Consider the following 22,317-nt stretch of genomic DNA (forward strand, 5'->3'; position numbering starts at 1 on the left):
TACCAGACAAAGCATGACACATCACCTTTTTAAAAGTCTTCATTACGAGAAGTGTTGATCCCACCTAAATTAAAGATCAACAGTTATGTGAAAGGGATTTCCTTATGGGCATGTGAATGCTTTGTTTGTTTTGAACTAGAAAATGCATGACCCACCTGGTTCTGAGATGAAAGTTATGGTAAGACTAAGAAGAGTATGAGCTATTAATTTTTGCCCATTCCAGGCTTTTAAATGTTGTTTCAGAACTTTTCTTAAATGCTTGCTCCTAGAGGTGATGAGACCTCTGAGTGGGCTTCCACCAACTCCTTTAGGAGGGAACACACTCTCAGCAGCATGGACAATCCTCCCTCTGGCCAACACCACTGGGCAATGACAATGAAAAATGAATAACCAACAAAAAAGTCAGAAACATAAAAAATAAACATTAAATTTATTTAAATAAAAATATACACATAGTGTACAATGGACATGGCTTACAGACAGCAATGAAACAAAAATTATAAACCCTGAAATATAAAAAGCATTGAATTCCTATAGTTGTGCTTTGTTCCTCTGGACAAACACATGCTGCGGACTGAAGTCCTGGTAATGTTATTTATATGTTACAGCCCTGTGTGCTCCAGAATGTAAGACAGGAACATCACAAGGAACAGCTACACAAAAGGAAAACAAGTACCAAAGTAATTTGGGATTTTAGAAGTTTTAAAGTCAGACCATTCATAAACAGAAGTGCTGAAAACTTTAAAAGCATTTTGCATGCATGGAAAGAGTAATCAAACACCACTGCAGCGTGGTTCAAATCTCACTACTCTGAACCTGGCATGTCCAGGGCCCTCTTTTATCATGGACTCCAACTGTAACTCTTTTTCCCAGTCAGCACACAAACCCTGTGCCTTATGTTTCAGCTCTTTGGAATAGGGAGACACAGGTTGACAAGTGTCTTATAATTGATTTATCCTACAGTATTTGCTCATATGTGAGCAAATATAAGTTTTTAACTTGGATCAGGAGTATCATGCTGATAGTCATGGCTGTTATATTACTTATTCAGCAGATGCTATGAAAGAAAGAGAAAATAAATGTTTGAGTCCTGCAGAGTGCAAGCCAATTGCTTGGCAACACAACAGTTGAGGTGTTGCATGGCTAAGGGAAAAAAACCCCAGTGTTTTAAGGACTGAAGTCTGTGATTTTTTTTTTCTCTCTAAAAAAGCATTTGTATGATATTTTTTTTTTGTAAACATGCAATATACAAGGTAAGTTTGTGTTTTCAAGAACAGCAAATTACTTTAAAGCATTTCCATTGTAAACATCTGCTTTTAAGCTGCAAGGAAGTGAAAAGCAAGATGCAAACTTATGTCTCATGGCACTACCTATACAGTGCACTTCTTTATAATAAAAAAGAGCATAAATATAGATATCAATGGTTTCAAGTTTACAACATAACCAACTGACACAATGTACTATAAGACTGTTAAGTGATTACACACATTAATTCACACAGGTAATTTTGCATAGTTTTCAATGCAGTTCCTTTCTTTATTACACTGGTTGACGTTCAGTGCATTTTATGCTTTTTTTAAAATAGACCAAAGGATTTCTTGGAACTTGTGTTTAATCTAGAAATAAAAATATTTTTTTCCTGAAACTTTTAATAGGCATATTATAGAGTAGGCTTCAGAATGAAGTGCTGCACTTCTTTATACCAAAATTACTAGTGAAGATTTAGAATATCATTACAAGTTATTCCACTGCAACTAAGTGAATTTTCATCAGGAGAGATTGATTTAGACACAAAATTGTTTGTTAATTTCCTCATTTCACTTATGTAATGGCAAAATTCACACAGCAAAAAATTAACATTGCAAAGCGCTACATTAAGGCTACTTCCCAGTTAATATTTTGTTTCAGCTGTCCTCCTAAATTATTTTTTCTTTATAACACAGACATTGCTAGGATTCCATCAAAATACATAGCTTCACATAGACAAAAATCAGATAACATAATTAAATTTTTTTGCTTTCTAATTGCTCCATAAAAGCCAAAGTATAAACATTAATCAGAATGTATTTTAAATTCCTTAAAAGACTTCAGAAAAAAAGACCTGCCTGCTTAATGTCAGTCATAAACATGTATTATAAACAACAGATAATAAAATGTCACTCACAGACACATAACAATACTGCAATCATTTCTGGGGAAAAAAATACTTTAACATTCCTTTCCTTATGTTTTTAGTTATTTGAGACTAGCTCTCTATTTAGTCACTACTCTGTGGTACAAAACCCCCATGAAAGTGTGTGATGCATTGTACAAATATTGAAAGCTAGAAGCCCTTATTTCAGGATTCCTCAAGACAGATCCTGATTTGATTTCTACAAATAATATTATCTGTAAGACAAGATTTGGCTTTAGATGCCAGATGTATTTTTGAATTTTCATCTTCTAGCCCTTGAGAACTGCCCTCCTCTAAAAGCAGATTATTTTATACCTTACAAAAGTTTTAAGAGAGCAGTTATGGAACAGTTTTTGTGAAGCCACCACCAAAATCACTATGCTTACCTTATCCCTCTGCAAGACAAACAAAGTAGTTTGCTTAGAAAAATTAAGTTGTGTAGTTTTACTTGTCTGAAATCCACAGTGAGCTAGAAGATAATGTGCAAGACCCCAGGGATGATTTAACTCCTCTGTTAGCCATTCAAACAACCCACAGGGCTGGAAGCAGCTCCTACAAAGAGTAAAATGTACTCCATGTAACACAACCATCAACCTGCAGCAAACCCCTCTTTGTTTCTTCATAAAAGGCAAAGCAGAAAACCCCAAAAATTTTGAATCCTTGGCCAGCTGATGGCACAGCCTTTGCCCACAGGGACCACAGTAGCCCCCAGCAGGCACTGACCAAACAACAAAACATTTGGGCCTGTTTGGCTACTGAAGCAACGAGGTTTTTCCAGGAGACTTGGAGCACCTCAGCAGGTTTTACAAAGCTCTCCTGACCTACAGCAAGATGTTCCAATCCAAACATTAGTGAGAAAAATTTCAGTACTATTTAGCACAGAACTCAGCCAACTCTTCCCTAATGGCCCAAGCACGAGGCTTCACTGCAGCTGACTGATGTATCTGTGGTTTTGTCTAATTAAATATCTTTAGCAGATAAGAGATTTGTTCAATTTCACAAGAACATACTGTGAATGGTTGTTAAAACAAAAAGGATAGTAATCCAGTGCCATTTTTTCTTTCTCCTCATCAAATCCATGGCTTCAGCATGAAAACCAATTTCAACACAAAAATAACATGGTAGTGACAACAGCAATTTAGAGCCCAGGCAGGATTAAAATGCTGAGGCAAAATCTTGAAAGACTATTTTCCTGACAAGAAAATCTAGAATAATTTCATATTTTTAATTGGACAGAATGCCAATGGGACTCAGATAAAGAAGTCTAGGTACCTACAGCACCCAGCAAAGAACACCATCTCCACTGAGATTTTTACAGATAGTTTCAGAATTACTGTGCAATGGTTGGCATTCTCTACTGCATACCTGGGGGTTATTTCAGAGACCCATAAGGAATTTATCACTATCTCTAAACTGCATATGTAGGGGTTTTTTAAGCTAATAATACACATGTATATAGTGAGGGTTAGTGCAGCAGCCTGACAAAAGAAAAATTACTTTTCTAGGAAGGATTATGTTCCATAAATTCACAAAAAAGTTTCACACATATCAGCTACATTATATTAATAGACAAACACTAATTTATGCACATATCCAGCCACCCAATGAGTATTGTCCACTTCTACTGGTACATGACAAGAAGAAATCAAGGCATTATGTTCTCATCAGTCTGAGCTTATCTGTGATGCATTGTCAACTCTTCTGACATATACTGAAGTAATACATTCCAAGAAAAAGGAAGCAATTAATGACAGCATATTATACAATAGAAATAAAAAACTAATGCACCAAAACACTACTTACATTATCTACTTTTCTTGGAAAAAAAAGTGCCAATTAGTTAATATATTGTATAGGTGAATTTCTGGCTCCACTAAAGTCAATGAGTATTAGAACAAGGATCTCTTTCTGATGTTTTCCTACAAACTCCAAAGCCTGATCTTGCAAATATACAAGATGGATTTAATTTTAGCCAAATGATAGATCAGTTCCACGATCACCCAAATAGAATTTGCAGAATCAGGCTCTTAAATTCTGGTATAGTTACAGATTTATACCCAGTAATGAGTATTAATGGATTAAAAAGAACAAATTAAAAGTCATGGTGTGTAGACATTTCTTTGACTTCCATAGGAGTAAGCAAACATTTCCTTCTTTATCCATGGCAATTACAATTTCCTACAGATGCTCAAATTCCCAGGGTAGTTTCATTAGGCTACATTTCTCATACTTCTGCTCTAGATATAAAAAGAAGGCATTACATAAAGGTCAGTAACCAGTGAATACTTGGGAATTTTAAATTGTATTCCTCTCTGGGAGGCAGAAGAAGGTAGTAAATAGACACAATTAGAAAACACAAATGTTCTTTGCAAGACAAATTTCAGGATTAACACAAGCTGGCAGAGCATTAACATTCATTTTTAAAGCTGATTGCTCTTCATCCTAGAGTGTCTACCTGCAATATTACAAATTTGATATAAATCAGCTGCAGTGGCTAACTAGTCCTAGTACAGCAGTTTACTCATAACATTTATTTTAGGCTTTCTAATAACATACAAGTTTTCAGAGTCTAAAGATACATTAACTCCTCTATATACAACTTATTTTCCCTAGCACTAAAGAAAATTTGCTTTTAAGGGTTTACACTAAATAGGAGGTCAAATTCAGGTCACATTACTTGGAATTAATCGCCCTGATTTCAGTGTGATTTATGTGAAAGTGAAATAAGTGGTATTTGGCTGGGGTACAGAAAACCAAGAGTGATACATCTAAATGAACCGCAGGGAATCAAAATGGAATTACTGAAATTACAGTCTGCAATTACTAAAAATGTATTATGAAGTTAGCATGCTTATGTAAAGAAGCTAATTGTAATTACCAAAATTATATTTAGCCCAGGTATTAACATTAGCATCTTTCATAAACATTTCTGTGTAGGGTTTAATCATTAGTGATAAAGACCTCAGTGCTCTGCTGGTTACAGAAAACACCTTTTCCAGCAGTAAGAGACCCCTTAAATCAAATCTCAGGGTTTGGTTTGGAGTCAGAATGCCATCTTCCAGATTACTAATCTCTGTTCCTACAGCAAATGCCATTTCCCTTTTAAATCTTCAATCAAATGACCCCAGAAACTAATTCCAACTGGCTTATGAGTCATACTAAGCTTCAATTTCACAAAGATAAGTTGAATATATTTGATTTTCAGAATATCCAGTCCATTGCTTTTTCATGGTATTTATTTCATAATGACTAATCAGATTAATTTCAGTGTAAAACGATAAAACCTGATAAAAATACCACCTCCAGTGGTTATACATTCCCAATTCATACGTCATAAACAGCAGTTGTTATATTCACTAATTAGCATGATATATGCTCCTGATTACACTTTTGTTAAGCTTAGGTGTCAGCTTTTCCATATGTCCCCTCTGGAGGTCTGTAGTACTTTGGGAAAGCCATCAGCTGTATCATGTTGAATGCATACTTTCTGCATTTGACATTCTTCAGAACATTCTCTATGCGGCATCCTTCTCTAGTGAAAGGGGGAAAAAGTACAACTTCATGAAACATAGAATAAATAAATATGCTTTATTTGTTCATTGCAGAGTTTCAGCAACAGTTGAAGTAAAAATAACAAGGATTCAACTCTACATTTTTGTTTTCCATGAGTGATGATACATCTTACAGAATTAAATCCAAGGCCAGGCCCAGTACAGTTATTGCCCTCAGAAATAGGTGATGAGATTTTCCATCCCCCCTAATATATCTGCCCTTGCGGTTTAAAGTTCAGTAAAAAAAAAATAAATACTTTAATGATACATTTTGTTCTAATTCCAGAAATATATTTGCCTTTTAAACCTTTTAATACCTTTTTTTTTTTCAATTGATTTGCTATATACGTGTGAGTATACATTGCCCTAAAATGCGCATTCTAGGAATAAGGAATTTTATTAAGTCTGGCCCTAGAGATTCGTGAAGGGAAGTTTCATCTCTGCTTCATTTTCTGTATGTTCAGCTTTGCAATGAAAAAAAGAGAGAATGGCTTTTCAAACAGCCCAATCCACCTCTCTGCTTTATAAAGGAAGGATGTTCGTTCACATACAGTACAAAAGTCACAAGTGCCAAAGTGGTGCATCAAGACATAAACAGGACTTTGTTAAAAAGAATATAAAAGTGTATTGAAAGCAAAAGCAACTAAAGCAACAATTACAAACAGGCTAATTTCATTACAAAACAGAACTTAGAATATTCTATTTACTCTACAGAAAAGGGTTAGTTGTAGCAAAGTAATAATAATTTATTAAACGAAAACAATGCCATCAGCTAGTTACAATGAAGAAACACAACGAAAGATAAGTCTCACAAACCATTGCCCTGCCATATTTGTCTAGGGGTTAGTTTGTGTTGTGCAAATTTTTATTATTTTTTTTTGTCAGACTAATTACTCTGGAAAGAGGGGTTCAAGCATTCAGGATTCCACAACTTCTATACAGTGACAGCATTGTAAGTGGGCTTTCTTTGCGCTAATTACAGTGGGAAAGCTTTACCATGAACAGAAAGAGCAAATCAATTCACTCAATGCATAGTATACTTCTCGGAGTTCAGAAAAAAAGAATGAAAACACAGTACATTTCAGACATTGGAATCTTAAAGATGAATCCTTGGGGTCTGAGACTGTAGAAATATTACAACATGATTCTTTTTTTCTAGAGTTAGTTTGTTGCTGTTTGTAGAAAAGAAAGGAACACAAGTAAAGTTTATTGATATTTGGCTAATAGCAAAGCAAGACTTAAAATAAGCCACACAACCAGCAAGTGGGAGCTGACAAGCAGCAAGGCGACAGGATAGAAGTGTCGAGAAGTTGGCTTGTTATCAGTTAGACAGCCTGTTTCGGGATCATCCGATTCATTCAGTGCTCCCTGGGTTTGTCTGCTGTTAAACAGGGCAAGTTAGGAACAGATAGAACAGCATTTAGGCAGCAAAGAAAGCCAACACGCAGGTATTCTGACAAAGTGAAAGCACAGAGCCATTTTGATGAAATAGATTTACCTAAGTACTTCCAGTATAACTTTTGTGTTCTACAGCTGACATGGGAAGCATGATGACTGGGTGGATACTAACATATTAATGCTACTAGGTGCCTTGGAGTAGTACTCACAAGTGAACATTAAATCACTTCCACAATGAACTACACTATCACTAAAATCAACACACATACTGAACAGAAATGAAATAAGGAGGTTTAAAAAAAAAAGTTAAGGAAGCAAAGAAAAAAAGATCATGAGTATGTCATAATGCAACACTGAACAAATAATGTCTCCATGGTGTTCACAGGCTTTTCAGTCCTGCTTCAGTATCTATTATGAAGTTTATTGGCAGAAATGAAAAGGCCACACACTAACAGCTATTCTAAAATAGTACTAAATGATGGTAAATTGACTTCAAAAATTCACCAGTGCTGGTGACTCAAAGTCAAAGCAGTTCTTTTTATTTAAAGGCTTGCACTTACATTCCTGTAAGTAAATCACCTGCTATCTTTATCAGTCAACACAGGGAGGAGCTAATCTACTTACAAGGAAGTTCTACTGAATCACACTGAATTGTGTGGTCATTGTCCTACCAGAGCAACAGGGATACTTCCACTGCCAGGCTTTCCTTTCGTATTCTTTACAGATTCTCTGTAAGTAGAATTACTCACACTGCAACCACACTTGTTCAATTTCTCTGAAGCTTACTTGCATACACTCAGGAGTCCTGTTTATAGACTTCCTTTGGGCAGCAAGGACTGGCAAGATTTTTTTTTTTTTTTTTCTATTTACTATGAATATCCTGTGATGAAAAGATAACTTGCCATTTTTTAATGTGGACTTGAGAATATCCAAGTATATCAGATGACAATGCAGTGCCCTTTCAGAAGCACATGTCAAAGTATGCTCTTCCCTTTAAGAAAGAAAATGCTGGCAGACATTATCTTTACTGTCCCAAAGCTCCAGGTAAGATGAAAAGGATACTCTGAAAACAGCAGCAGCCACATCACCTTACAGAAAGCCTGCCTTTCTGACTTGTGTGTTAAAGGGCAATGCTACATTTCTTAAGCTTGGATAGCAAGAGAGGTGCAAGAACTGCATTTGCAGGTGGAACCCTAGGCAAGGGGGCTTTAACAAAACCTTTCCTTGCCCAATTTCTCTTTTGAACAAGCCTTCCATAATAAGTTCTTAGTCTTATTCTTTGCTTTGAACATTCAATCTCTATGTTACACTAATAAAGGGATCAATACATACTATTTTAAATAGCAAAATAAAAGATAAAAAATAAAATCCCTGCTATTTTCATCTAGGTCAAAGTAATTGCTGGTGGCAGGGTGTCTGCTGCTTTTGTTCTACAGATCTCAAGTGTCCATGGATAGAACTTGAGCAGAACTCAGACTTTACTGTAGATATTATCTCAGAAACTATCAAGAAATTAAGCTAATTGCATGATTTATTTGCCTTGTCAACACTGAAATAAGTAATTCTGTGTTTCTCTATCAGACTGCTCCAGTTATGCCTCTGTCCTAGGGCCCAGCCACAGAACTTCCTTCCTCTTCTGCTCACAGTGACATTACTATTTGTGATCAGCTGTGAGGACTAACTTTATTGCTCCCAGTTCATGTTGTCCTCCATTATGTATTTCTATATACTTTTAAGAACCTGCTGCTTGCTGGTTTTCCTTTTTTTTTTTAAATCTCTACAGCATCCCACAGGTTTACCCCTTTGACACTGTCCCCTCACTCCCTTCCAATTCTTCAAGGTGAGCCTGCAGGTTTCAGCTTACTCCCATTATGCCCAGAATTCATGAGAACTGCAGCTCAACCCTCATAGTCCCATCTCTTCCTTCCCAGTCACAGAGTCCAGGTGATTTTTGTTTGCCCTGAGTGGATGCAGAGACCAAACTTTTTTTTTCCTGGAGAAATCCATCTGGGCAGCAGTAAAGCTGAGCATTCAGTAAGTTTGCACAGCCACTGCATGAATCAGATTGATTGTTTACATCAATCTGGAGAGCCTTGGCTTTGCACACCAATGGTTTATTCCAAGCAGGCTGAGTCACACACTTGCAGGTTGTTCCTACAGGGATGAACCCTTCCTGCTTCTGTGGTGTGCCTTGCTCTGCTGGACTCCACATCTCAACAGTGTGACTGGCTTTTATCTACATTGCTACAAGTCACATTAGCATCAGTGAGATTTATGCAGGTGTAATGATGAAAATGCAGATAAAAGCCATTTGTTCTCTTTTTGTTTTCAAGAGAAAAGCCTACAGGACATTTGTTCTTTGATATGCTGAAAAGAATGATCGGTGTCTTTTAACATAAAACGTTCTATCTTCCCCCAGGAAAATGACTGTGAACAGCTGATGCACAGGCATTTCTGTTCCACAAATTAGTCACATCATTCAATGCATGATTCAATAAGATGTCCTCAAAATAGAGCAAGAGGACCCAACTCCATTATTAGCTTCCTAAGAACAAGCTGAGCAGAACAGCTACATAGGCTTTTAATTTAAGAGGAATATTTGATCAGGGTCAGATGCCTTGCTAGGGTCTGCCAATATTTTTCAGTGCAGTGCAGTGACAGTGCCTTCCAACACACCCTAAAGTGTCCTCTGCAGTGACTATTAAACAAAGCAAAGACCTACACCCAGCTGTCAGCATCATAATATTGCTTCCCCTGGCTCATCCAACCCTGGAGAAGTTTTACTACAAACAGCAGAAATCCCACTGGTGCCCTATCAGCTGGATTCATGTGGCTTCTGACTGACAGCACAACCAGAACACAGTGCTGAGTGCTACATGCTAAGGTGTGAAGATACAGCCATAGTTTCAGTTTCATTATCTCCATCACAAATTGTACTTTAACAGCAAAAGGAAGGCAGAAGACTCGCAAAATAACCAGCAAGTTTCTATTTCACAAATAATTTTAGCAGAAGTAGTGAAAGCTTCTAAGTTTGTAACATCTGGAGTCATGAACACCCCACACACCTATCATACAATTTTTATTCATTTACTCTCAAATTGTTCATTTGAGACCTACAGCACAGCACAAACACATTGTAGCAGCCAAGGGTTCTGTAAGTTAATGACAATATAACCATCTCAGCCTGCCTTCTTTCTCATTTGATGTTTTATCATCCTAAGCTCCTATTAGGAGCTGCTACATGCTTATCAAATGAGACAAAGGCAAAACAGCAGGTATTTTTTGTTGTTTTCAAATTCAGATGATAAATTATTTGAGCCTCAAAGCAGTGAAGCAGAGATGATGAAAACGGTATGAGGAAAAAGCCTCTCAAGTCCTTATAGAGTCAAGCACACACATGAGGGCACATTTTGGCTTTTGATTATCAGTCACACTCATGTCCCTGACCAAGGTTTTTGGAGGAGATGATTTTCACATTTTGGGATGTATGCTTCTTTTTTAGAACTTTTCCAGCTACAGTTATTAGCAACACTGGAAATGCTGAACTGTTCTACACAATTTCTTCAGGTGGAATAAATAGGCAGCTTTCTATTAACAGGTGTCCCATGTGCTAGTGGTGACTACATTTTGAATTCATGTCCTACTGCACTTGTACTTTATGGGAATTTTCCTTTCTTTTGTAGACAAATTCAAGCAAGGTTTTTCTGGTCCTGCTGTGTTTTTCTTGTTAAACTTCAGTGATGACAGAGAAAAATAGCAAAAGTAAGTTGCTTCTCTAGAGTCCCATCAGATAATAGTAGAGACATTTCTTCAAATAGAAAGGATTGCTAACAGTTCTCAGTCTTATACAATTTTGATAACTTAGCTATTCTTTTTATTTCAAGACAGTCAAATTCATAAGCAGCTTTCAAGAAGCAGCTTCTCTTAGGAAGTTTTTGGAATGAAAGCATCCTAATTTCTACATGATACATGTTACTGGGATTGACTGAAACACTTCAGAGAATAATCAACTGTATCAATGTACAGCACTACAGTTCAAGAAGGCAGCCTTAACTTTTTCAAAGAGAAAATGTGGGATCCTTGTGAACATCTCCTAGCCATTACGAAGCTGCTGCCCTATCACATCTAGAAGAATAAAACATTATGCAGAAGGAAATAAACAGGTATCAGCCTAGTCCTGAGTGATTTCAGTATCAGAGCAGAACTCAGATAAAACATATAAAGGAATATTGGGAAACAAAATTTTATTTTTAAAGATAAAGTTGATACAATAAACCTCCAACAATTTTTAAGAACAAAAAAATGGTTCTGCATTGTTTCAAAATGGAAGATAAGGGAAGGGAACCAGCAGAGACATCTTTTGTATCAATGATCTTTAAAATTATTCTTTTTCTGATACACATTTAATAACTTACAATTTTTCCCTCAAATCTACATGGCACTAAATAAAGCAGAAGATGCTAGAAATCAATTTTTGCTGCTTACATGATCCTATAATCTCAGCTCAAAACAACTAGAATTGCTGAAACTGATGAGCAGTCTTAGATCTAAGAATACTGAGGAATTCAGTCAGTGATTTAGAAAGCTGCTATTTAAACATACACAAAAACCCCAGACTGTTTATCAAATCTGTTTTATCAAATTGTCACACTAAACTCCCTCCTCCTGCTTTACCTTTTGTACTGCAAGTTTTTCCCTGCTCTTGTTGCTTGTGCTGGCATCCTCTATTTCCCTACTCCTTCTCTCCTTGCCTGGTTATAACACATGACTTTTCTAATGCATTATTTAGGAAATAAAAAGGAAAGTATATCATATAACATGAGGCTTGACCACTGAGTTGGACCAAGATTCATGGTGCAGTCATGATGCTAAGGCACCTAGATCTTGAAAAACAGCTATGGTGAAGTAACTGTGGGGTTTGAGCTCAAAACTATTATGGAGTTTCAATCTGTAGAGAGCTAAAAATTCAATTTTGAGGAGGTGGTCAGAGACAGCAAGCTACTGGAAGCTCAGAGGTGGACAGGGCACAGATTTTAAGCACTATTATGAACAGGCTGTAACAGTTCAGTACAGAGCAACAGATTAATGAAGAAACCCTCTTGCAGCAGTACTTAATAACAGGCAAGGAGACACTTGGTCTTACAACCATATCCAGGAAAACCCTGTTGTCTAATGTGCTCACATGGACAGACAGGGATCCTTTGGAAGCAATGCTGAAGTCAAAATTCATTTTACACAGTTGCTCTTTTGCTCTGCTGTGTATGTGTTCTCCTTGAAGTCAAAATAATTATAAATGTGCAAATTTATGACCTATTTTATCAGCCTAGCTGTTTTTGGATTTCCCAGGGCAAGTGAAAGAGGCACACACCCTGCACTGCAGGCAACAAAACAGCACAACTCACTCCAGCTTTGGGCTATGAAACATCTCCCAAATTGTTGGTTCACTCAGAGCAACACCCCTACTATTTGTCTATGTTTACTTTTTAACATACAATTAACTCTGAAGAATAGGTGGGAAAAGGGCAGTTTCAAGCTTTATATCTAATATGCATAAAACAGACTACTGGGTAATATACATCTCTACCAGTGTTAATCTTAGCACTGCAGAAATCTCTGCTGATTGCAGAAGAATTAATATTTTCCCATAATGCCTTCAAGAATGTTTTCCCCTCAATGTTAAAGAGTATCTATGTGGTAAAAAATAACATTGACAAAATTATTATAGTGAAAATATAAGAAACATAAAGAAAAAATTTCAGTTAGAATCACAATTTTTGTCACTGGTGCATTTAAGACACCTACATTAGCAGGTTAAATTCACCCTCAGCATCTGAACAGCAAAGCCAAGTTGACTTTCTGTGCCTGTGTCTGCCAAATGGACAACAGATCCTGCCCCATGGGAACAGAACCCTGGTCATGCCAACTCCCAAACTGCCCTGGAATCACTTGAGAGTACACTTAATCTGCCAAAATTGCATCCAAAAACATTTAATGATTTCACTGTATAAAATGACTGAGATCATGCTCTAGAATCTATCCCCAGAGGTTTTCAATTTACAAGTGTGGCCAGAAGCTTCAAGCCCTGCAAAGTCATTGTGGTGACTGTGTGAGAGATTAGCTTCAGAACTGAAAAGTGATGGGTTTGCAGAAGAGATTCTTCTTTACCTGTCAAGATAGCAGAGCAGTTTTTGAAACATGATTTCCACCTCTACTATACTCCAAGGAAAGGATTTGCTATTGCATTTTGCTTTTTACCAATAGTCCTCTGCAGTATTACACAACAATTTTACAAAGGTTTCCCTGTCTATCAAAAAACATGGTTCTAATACTATTCCTAGATACTCTTCTATAAAGTATTAGGATTACATGTATATGGTAATTTCTCAGGTCAAATTTGCAAAATCTTTCCTGACAAACTTCTCTTACAAGGTTACAAATTCAGTCTAATGTACAACCAACACTAAAGCAAATGTGGTCTTTATCTTTGTGCAGGAAAACAGCCAAGCAAAACCCCACAGGTTTTACCTTCACTTAAGCTTTGAATACCTACAACATTTCCCTTCCATAAGGTTATGGCACTGGCATAATTGGTTAGTGAGTCACACTTGTTTCCAGACTGTTTCTGTCACAGCAAGAAAGTTTTACTGAAGATGTAGTTATACATTTAGCTCACATAGCACAGTGAAACATAAATCCATGATAAATTCTTTCATATGTCTAATCAGGTTTAAATACTTTCTGTTGGCCATGAAAATAAATCTTCGTGAGTCATCCCTTTTCTTTTGGCAAAAATTTTTTTTTTAGTCTTTTTCCTCATGCTGAGGACAAGTAGCAAAGCTGATTTAAGAGGCAGAAAGGGCTTCCTACACTAGTTAACAGACATGTGTGAAAGATGAAGCTTAAAATCTGTTATTCATTTCTAGGTGTTCAAATCTATGGGTAGGACGACAGAATTAAGGTCAGAGAACTGCTGGTGTAAACAGAACATCATTTAATTTATGTTGCATCCCTAATTTGGGTATTTTAAGGGAGGAGGGTGCTGAACAGCAGGAATTCTAAATTTGAATGTTGTGACTTGCTGGGTTGTTTTGCTTGCAACTTCAGTTTGAGATCTATGAAAGGAGGAATGTAACTGCTTGTCATTAATGACACCAACTCACACAGTCTCTCCATGGGATTAACCAAAGTGTGAGTCATAAACTACAGGCAGCTGCTAGTCTCTAAATAATTCAGCTAAATAATGCCAGTTCATTAAAAACTTTCACCTAACACAATGATACATTTTTTAAAAACCACAAAACCAGTTTGAAATCTTATCTGTTCTGATCCCAGCTGTTCTTTCAGCAGCACACCCAGTATGTGGGTATATTTATACAAGGTGAAGTTGTGCACATATAGATTCCCCAGTCACAAAGAAAAATGCATCTAAATCTGATTTTAGCTGCTACCAGGAAAAAAAATGCAGCCCTGTTTTGGTTAGGTAGGGAGCTACCCAAAACAACCTATCCAAAAAATGCATAGGCTGGGATGCAGACTGCAGCAACCTGAAAACTGTATCCCAAGATTACTACCAATAAACCATCTTCTCTTCTCTTTAGCAGGCAGATTTTAAGAGAACTTTGGAAAATGCAAAGAAAATTCTATTTGAATCAGAAACACACTATTTTTTCCATGTACTTCCTTCAGGGCAAATGACAAGGCTGGATAAAATTCTAATTTAAATGCCTTGAATGCATTTGACCTCTTCTCTGTTAATAGGTACAATGCAGAGACTTAGAGAAATAAACCTTTCTATGAGAAATTAGGAGTGAATGTAATTCTTTCATCTTACTTGTTTTGTTTCAGTATCTTTTTAGAAGATGGCTGAAATTTTGGAGTCTCTGCTTCACCCAAGTACCAAGGAGGGGAACTGAAACTGAAATAATTTAAACAATATATTGAATACAAGCATTTCTCTTTGGTTGTTAAGATGCATTTTTAAGGAAATATTTATTTGAATGCTACTGCAGATTTGTTAAGAAGTTCATTGTATCTCACAAAGACAATATTAGCACAGATTCACTTTTTAAGCAAAAATACCACTGCACTAACAGGGAGAATAAAGAGATGAAAGCTCATACTGTTTTGCCCCCAGTATCAAGAAAATAAAAAGACTTTTGGAAGATTTGAGATCACTAAAGACTAAAAATTCAATAAGCCATATTTTTACCTTCTGCATTCCTAAATCTTTGCTGGCAGAAGGGGTAAATAATTTATAACACAGGTGCAAATATCTTCCTCTCTGTAATAACAGTACATTTTTCTTACTGTTACAAAGAGCTGAAGGACATGGTTTTGCTCAGTGCAGTAACAGTAATTGTCAGTTTGCCAAAGATCAAAGATGCAGTTCTCAGGATAAGCTCTATGAACTGTGCTCAGGACTCCCTGAGCAGAAGAGGAGTTCACTACACTGTCAGCATCACTTAAACCATGAGCTAAGTCTCTGACAGATGAAAAAAATGGCAATTTACTTCCTGAGCTGGACTGAACTATCAGATACATATTAATTTTTTTATAAAGTCAGTCTTTCCTGTGTTGCAGGCTGTGTTCTCTCAAGCACATCACCAGTAGTACAGAAACATTATCACCAGAGTTTACAATGCCTTGGGACCTTCTACAGAATCTGCCAATTCCTGAACCTTTGGAGTCTCTGGACTTGAGATATTTTAAGTCTGAATGCTCCCAAGCACATGTTCAACAAGCCACATATGCAACTGCCAAGCAGAACAGCAATGGGGCTTTCCACATTTGGTGGCAATTGCAATCACAAGTAAGTGGAATGGATGCTATTCTTAAATGCTTGTAATTGGGAAAAGAGGGTGTTTTCCTATGAGAAATCCAAAACATAAAAAAAAATTGGAAACATCCAAGATTTGGGGGGAAACATTCATCCATTATTATTTTCTTCTGAAGAAGCAGCATGTCAATAGCAATGTTGGAGCAATTCCTTCCTTCCCCAGGATGGGACACAGAAGGTAGCAGGTGGGTATAAATCTCTCACTGGGATGGTGGAGAGTGATCTTTGTCTACAGTGCATTTTTCTGCTATTATATGCACTGCTTATTATGTACACTGGAAAGAAAACAGTTTAAGAAACATTTCAGAGTTTCATCATCTCACGGTGCTCTGCCTTTAGATAAATACTGCTCCAATTTTCCAGAAAAACCCTGTATTTTGAAATAACTACAAAATATTGTAGTTACAGCACAACCTCAACACACAGATTGAGGTTGTGCTGGGGACACTGCCAGTGCCTCCGATTTTACACTCTCTTTATAAGAATAAAGTTCTCAACTATATTCTTATATGTATATAAGATTACATTCATATTACATTTGTATTACATTCATATATGTAATGTGTCTGAGACACATTACATCCTGGTATTGCTCATGTTTCTGGCCATGCTTTCTTTAATCCCTAGGAAAACCAGGAACACTTATTCATATGCTTCAGGTGTTTGGATCGAATATATACAAGCCAGAGGCCAGGTGTTCATACAGAAACACCTCCAGTGCAGCCAAAAAGCACATAGCTTGTTAATGAGAAACATTTCATCCTCTCCAAATGTCCCTAATGTCAGGCCTTAAGGAATTCGGCTTTCTTTTAAATTTCTAATAAATGCTAATGCCCTTCAATTATATTGCAATTCACTCCACATTATCCTCATTAGGAATAAAACTGCCTTTCCAGGTGAGTGAGGGATGTCAGCACTCACAGTCCTCTCTAGCACTTGCTCATGGCCAGTGGACTATGAAAAATCTCTGAACAGGCTGATTCTGTCCCTGTTTTTTGGACAATCTTGAGCTTCTGTGTCTGTTGGACAGCACTTACAGGCTTCTGGTAACTAAACAATTTCGTTTTTCTTTTTAAAGATCTCAACTATTCTTATAGCTTTATTCTCAATTACCCTTTATTAAAAACTTATTATCAGTTCACATCATCTTGTCAGAGCCTGGTATACACATGGAAATTAATCCACTTGTCTCTTTTTATTTGTATTCAATTCTGTGTTTGTTAAATACAGTATCAATGTACAGCTAATGACAGCTTAAATAAAATCTATAAAACACAAAAGCTGCGATTAAAGAGCAAAAGCAATTTAAAAAAAATTATCTTTGCTGAGCTACAGGCATCTCTTGTTATCTCATTAATGTACACAGGGGACAGGGTTGGCTTGTGCACTGCTTATGTACCACGTGGTTCACAATATCCTTCCTACTCTCTTAGAACATAAGAGTTGGTTAAAGCAAGCACTCTGAATTCCTTGAACTATTTCCTTTGGTTTTCCTGCTTGCATGAATTGTTAATGATGGCAGATATGAGATTCAAATAAAGCTAAAGACATGTGAGTACAGGCCAGCACTTGTCAGACAAGAATGCTCATAAATGCAGACAGAGTATTTTGATGTATGAAATAATAAATGACATTTTCTGATGTGTGGTGCACAGTAATGAAACACATGCAGAACACTACAGAATATGAAATATATTATAATTTTCTCCAAGATGGAATTGCTCACAGATAATGGAAATTTCAGTGGAAAAATAATGAGTTTAGATTTGACCAATAATGTTCTCTTGAGTACAGAGTAATTTAACAACTGAAGAAGCAACAGACAACCTGAGGGCAAGGAAAGAGCTCTCTACCAAACACTTGCTTCTATAAACAGGACATACTTTATTTAGAAAGCTTCCTCTCCCTCCCATTCATTCAAATTATTAGCTGCGTATTTTTACTAAGGAACACTGATTATAAGTTCTTTTTCAAAAATAAACACATCAAATGGTAGAAAAACTAGAGCAACATGTAATGAAATACTGAACAAGTGTTCTTCAGTATAGAAGTATAACTTCTGCACATGTACCTACTCAAAATGGCTAAATATTTGCAGAATTTGTAATGTTGCTCAAATCATGCAAGCTAAAGTAACTTTGTCCGGAAGAGTTACCAAATAAAGTTTTTCTATGAAAATAAACAACAATTTAGGATAAGGGCACTGTAACTACATCTCTTGATGGCTACTGCTCTCTATGTAAACAAGGAAAGTAACCAAAGTGGACTTTTACCCTTATTTCAAAGCATGCAGTAGTTATCATATGAATTGAGCAAACAAGCAAAGGAAGCAGCCTATATGTTGGAGCAGCTAAAGTTTAAAGAGTAACTTAACAGTACACATTTAGTTTCTTACACATTTCTTCTTTCTAATAACTTCTGGCTTCCTTGACCTCATGATCATAAATAAATTAGTGTCTAGTGACAAGCATATTTTTAAAAGCACGTCAGGTTCCGATGTGCTTTTAAAAATATTTAAGCAAAATTTTCCTCATGCTAAGTTCTGCCCTCATCCCTTTATTTTACCTTCAGGTATTTAGCATGATAACTACAGAATACACTTCTGAGATCTGATCCAACTCCTTTAAAAGGCAACCTTCCCTAACCATGAGTGGCAAGTCTTTGGGTGCCAAATTTAACAGCCCAGGCTTCCTCTACTTCTACAGAACATCCTCAGGATGATTCAGGGCCCCTAAATCAGGCTACTAACTATCCTCCCCAGGAGAGCATTGGGAACTTGAGTCCTTAACTGGGCATTCATACAATAGGTATCTAAAGTTTTATGACAGAAACAGCTTGATTGTAAGCGTTGCACTGAATTCAGTGGTCTTTGGAAATAACTTCTCCAATGCCAATTGCCCAATGTTTTTTCCCTCTCATCTTCAAAGAGCTTTATAATCTCCAGCCCATACTTGCACTGCCACTGTATCCCCTAAAAAATGAAGCTCACAAGCATAGATTTTATCTCCAGCACCATAAACATAGTCAAACATGATGGATAACAACATAAACTTTCAAGCTCACTTGGCAACAGAGTATTTTTGAAGGACAGACTTGATTTTTATCTATAGTGTGAATAAAAGAAAAACTAAGAGATTTATGACCCAGGAATTGTCAGTTTTGGGCTACATTATGATGTGGAACACAACATTAGGCTTTGCAACAAGATTAAATGTATTTTATTTCTCTTTTGGCATTTCATAACCAATGGAGTATGGATAGCGAGCTTCAAGTTTTTATTTTTGCCATATAAGATCATTTGACTTTTTCCACTCCATTGTAGTGTATTTTTAATTTAATAAACCTTATAATTAAAAAACCCCTTCTAGTCTATTCAAGGATTACAATTCAGAGGGGGTTCATTTAATTCCAATAGTTTTAACATCTGTGGTTTAAGTTGCAGAAAGCTTCAAAAGTAGCTATTGAAGTAATATATTGCTTCATTTACAAAGGAAATTGGATGCCTAATGCATTTTGTGGTGCAATAATAATGAAGCTGTAGTATTTGCATAAAGCAGCCCACAGTAATACCAGGTGTTGGTCCTGTCTGCAGGAAGGTTTTTAGACTTTTCCTAGCCCAGTGTGGACCCATTATTCCATCGGGTTACACATCAGCATAGAGATCAGTGAAGTCCTCACCACAGAGAACCACATCTGGGGAGGATGGATATCTCATCTGTGCCTGAAAAGCTGAATGCATGGGGAGAAGCTGCTTTTTAATTTAACTGTTGGTGTGGACTGCTAGTGGAGAGCAGACTGGCCAGGAAGGACTGATGACAGCATCATAAAGATCTGCATTCCCTTCCCTACCTGGCATATAGCTGCTGAAGCTGCTTAGAGCAGGGCATGGAACAAGGCTCACCACAGACCTCTGACAGCAAATTCCTAGCCAGTGTTTGCTGGTGTCATTCTTTTGACTTTGCTAGAGCTATTACAGTTTTAGTTCACATAAAATAAAAATTATTATTATTTAGCTTTTTGTCCGTGAGTGTAGTATGTGTATGGGGCACAAGCCAGTGTTTTGGAAAAGAAAAACACATCAAAATTCAAAGCACTTGAGGAAGATGGTCACTGTTATCAACACAGTACTCACTGGACTGCACAGCTGGGACTATGAAACATGTGTGAGTTTTGCTTTCCAAATGGCTTTGACTGGTCTGATCAGAGGATCAGTCTCTTTATCTTACCAACCTATTATTTGCTAGAATGATCTCATCCTGATAATCATAATGATCATTTCTTCTTCTTTTGGGTATGAATTTATGTAGACCTAATTCAAATCTAGGAGGTGAACTCCAAATGGTGTTACGGTATTAGCTGCAACAGCAAGCAAAGCAGAAAATTTCAGGGTTTAATCTGCTCAAGAGAAAAACACTCTCAGAATAGAACAATGTCTCAAAAATATCTGTCTTGAGTTTGAACATCTGTGTAAGCATGCAGGAGGTAATCTGTACTGAGTTCAAGTTCATTACCACCTCATTGCAAGTTTTTTAGATTGGAATTAAGTTAAGACTGAAATGACTTTTGTTATCCCTATTGTGCTGCACCAAAGAAGATGCTTTGTGACAGCAGGAAGAATGATTGCCTTTAGGATAGAAAACATAAAATTTGAGATACATCTGTCACAAAAAGATTTTTAAAAAGTCTGCTAAGCCTACAAATACTTTTCTACACTATGGTACCCAGCATTGTCTTGCCAGTGAATACCCTTGGTGTAAAAGTGAGAAAATGTGTCTGATTTGAAAAATGTTACTGCACTCAAGATTCTCTGAAAACCAAGAACAAGAACTTGATCACATTGTATGAAATGACCACATTTTCCTAGAGCTTCTATCCCACCAAAATTTTCATTTACAAACAAAGATCATCACATGAAGATAATAAACCTACAGGGCAACACAGGACATGAAAATCTCAAGTGTTTTAATTACCTTTTAATTGCCAATCAGAAACCACAGTGATGCAGAAATAAAGTACTCTAAAACCATTTTCCTGTCTTGGAAAAAGATTTGCAAAGTTTGTAAGCCATTTTAAATAATTCGCTTCATTAAGTCATCTAATTAATCAGCAATGTGACAAACTAATTCCTACACTTCTGCATTTGTACATAATTATGTGTGTGTGTGTGCATATTATGTGCACTATAACACAGACCAACACACTTAGGAAGCAAAGCTTTGATGTATGCAATGTTGCCTTGTAAAGCATCACCAAAAGGTGATTTCAATCCCCTTTAGCCAGAAAAATATTTTATTGACTTTTGCTCTACTAGATTGAAATGATGCAAATTACAGTCAGATAGACAATAACCACAGTCACAACACAGTATTCTAATTCTTCTGCAGAGCAAAGACAGCATGAAGCATAAGGCTGTATTCCCACTAAGGGTTTAATGGAATTGTGGATGCCTCATCCCTGCAAGTGTCCAAGGCCAGGTTGGATGGGGCTTGGAGCAACCTGGTCTAGTGGAAGATGGCCCTGCCCGTGGCAGGAGGTTGGAATGAAGTGATTGTTAAGGTCCTTTCTAACTCAAGCCATTCCATGATTCTATTAAGTATTGCACTTTTCCCTCCAAGAAAGAACAGAAGGATGTGAGCTGCTAAAAGAGCATGACAGTATTTACAGAATGCAGCAATGCAATTTAACAGGGGAAAAACAATCCTACAGAAGCAAAAGCAAAATGCCTCTGCCTGGCAGCACATCTTGGGCTGCTTGCATGGCACAGGAGAGAAAATAAACAGCATCATTGTGGTCTGATATGTGTCAACTTGCTTTAAAAATAAATTCAAAAAGCATCTTCACTCAGCAAATGAATGTCAAACTAAGTTTAAAATTGTGATTATCTACAAATTTGCTGATAATATCATTGTGATAGCAAATTTTCACAGAGAAAGGTGACAAAGGGAGCAGCTTTCTCCCTGAGGCAACCACACAGCAGGAAAGCAAGAGAGGACTTTATTCAGGATGATGTTGAGGGAAGACTATCCATCAACACTCAGAAGCTTACACACCAGCTCAGCAATGTCCAGAAGGCAGAGAGCCTTGAATTGTGCAGCCAGCATTGCTGCATTTGCTATGTCAGCATGAACCCAAGTAGCACAAAGGAGTGTGAAACAGAATTAGTACTATGCAGAATAGTGAATGTCAGTAAGGTAATGAACATTATTTACAAGCTTTGCTATTGCAAATTCAAGTACAGCAACAGAACTCTTATTTAAAGCAAAACAGTCTATGAGAAGAGGCCCTTTTAAAGAAAAAGTAGATTCAAATTAAATTTCAAACAAAGGAAGGACTATGATGTCATAAGGGACGTGGTACCT

The 22,317-nt window shown here is 36.8% G+C and overlaps 1 protein-coding gene across 8 annotated transcripts in view; it reads right to left on the reverse strand.

Annotated features, from left to right (window-relative positions):
- Positions 1 to 402: 402 nt before the first annotated feature.
- The window catches only part of INPP4B (inositol polyphosphate-4-phosphatase type II B), a 289,342-nt gene continuing 267,427 nt past the window's right edge, over positions 403 to 22,317 (reverse strand). For 5 of the 8 annotated variants that reach the window (XM_077176707.1, XM_077176703.1, XM_077176708.1 and 2 more), the window contains one exon: positions 5,743 to 7,105. In XM_077176707.1, coding sequence (XP_077032822.1) covers positions 6,931 to 7,105 — 175 coding nt within the window. In that variant the 3' untranslated portion in view covers positions 5,743 to 6,930. Of the gene's footprint in view, positions 5,706 to 5,742; positions 7,106 to 22,317 lie in introns of those variants that run through there. The other 3 variants (XM_054632668.2, XM_054632667.2, XM_077176706.1) reach the window with 3 other exon arrangements.

The sequence above is a fragment of the Agelaius phoeniceus genome, chromosome 4, assembly GCF_051311805.1.
Source record: "Agelaius phoeniceus isolate bAgePho1 chromosome 4, bAgePho1.hap1, whole genome shotgun sequence".
In the NCBI taxonomy this organism is placed as follows: Eukaryota; Metazoa; Chordata; class Aves; order Passeriformes; family Icteridae; genus Agelaius; species Agelaius phoeniceus.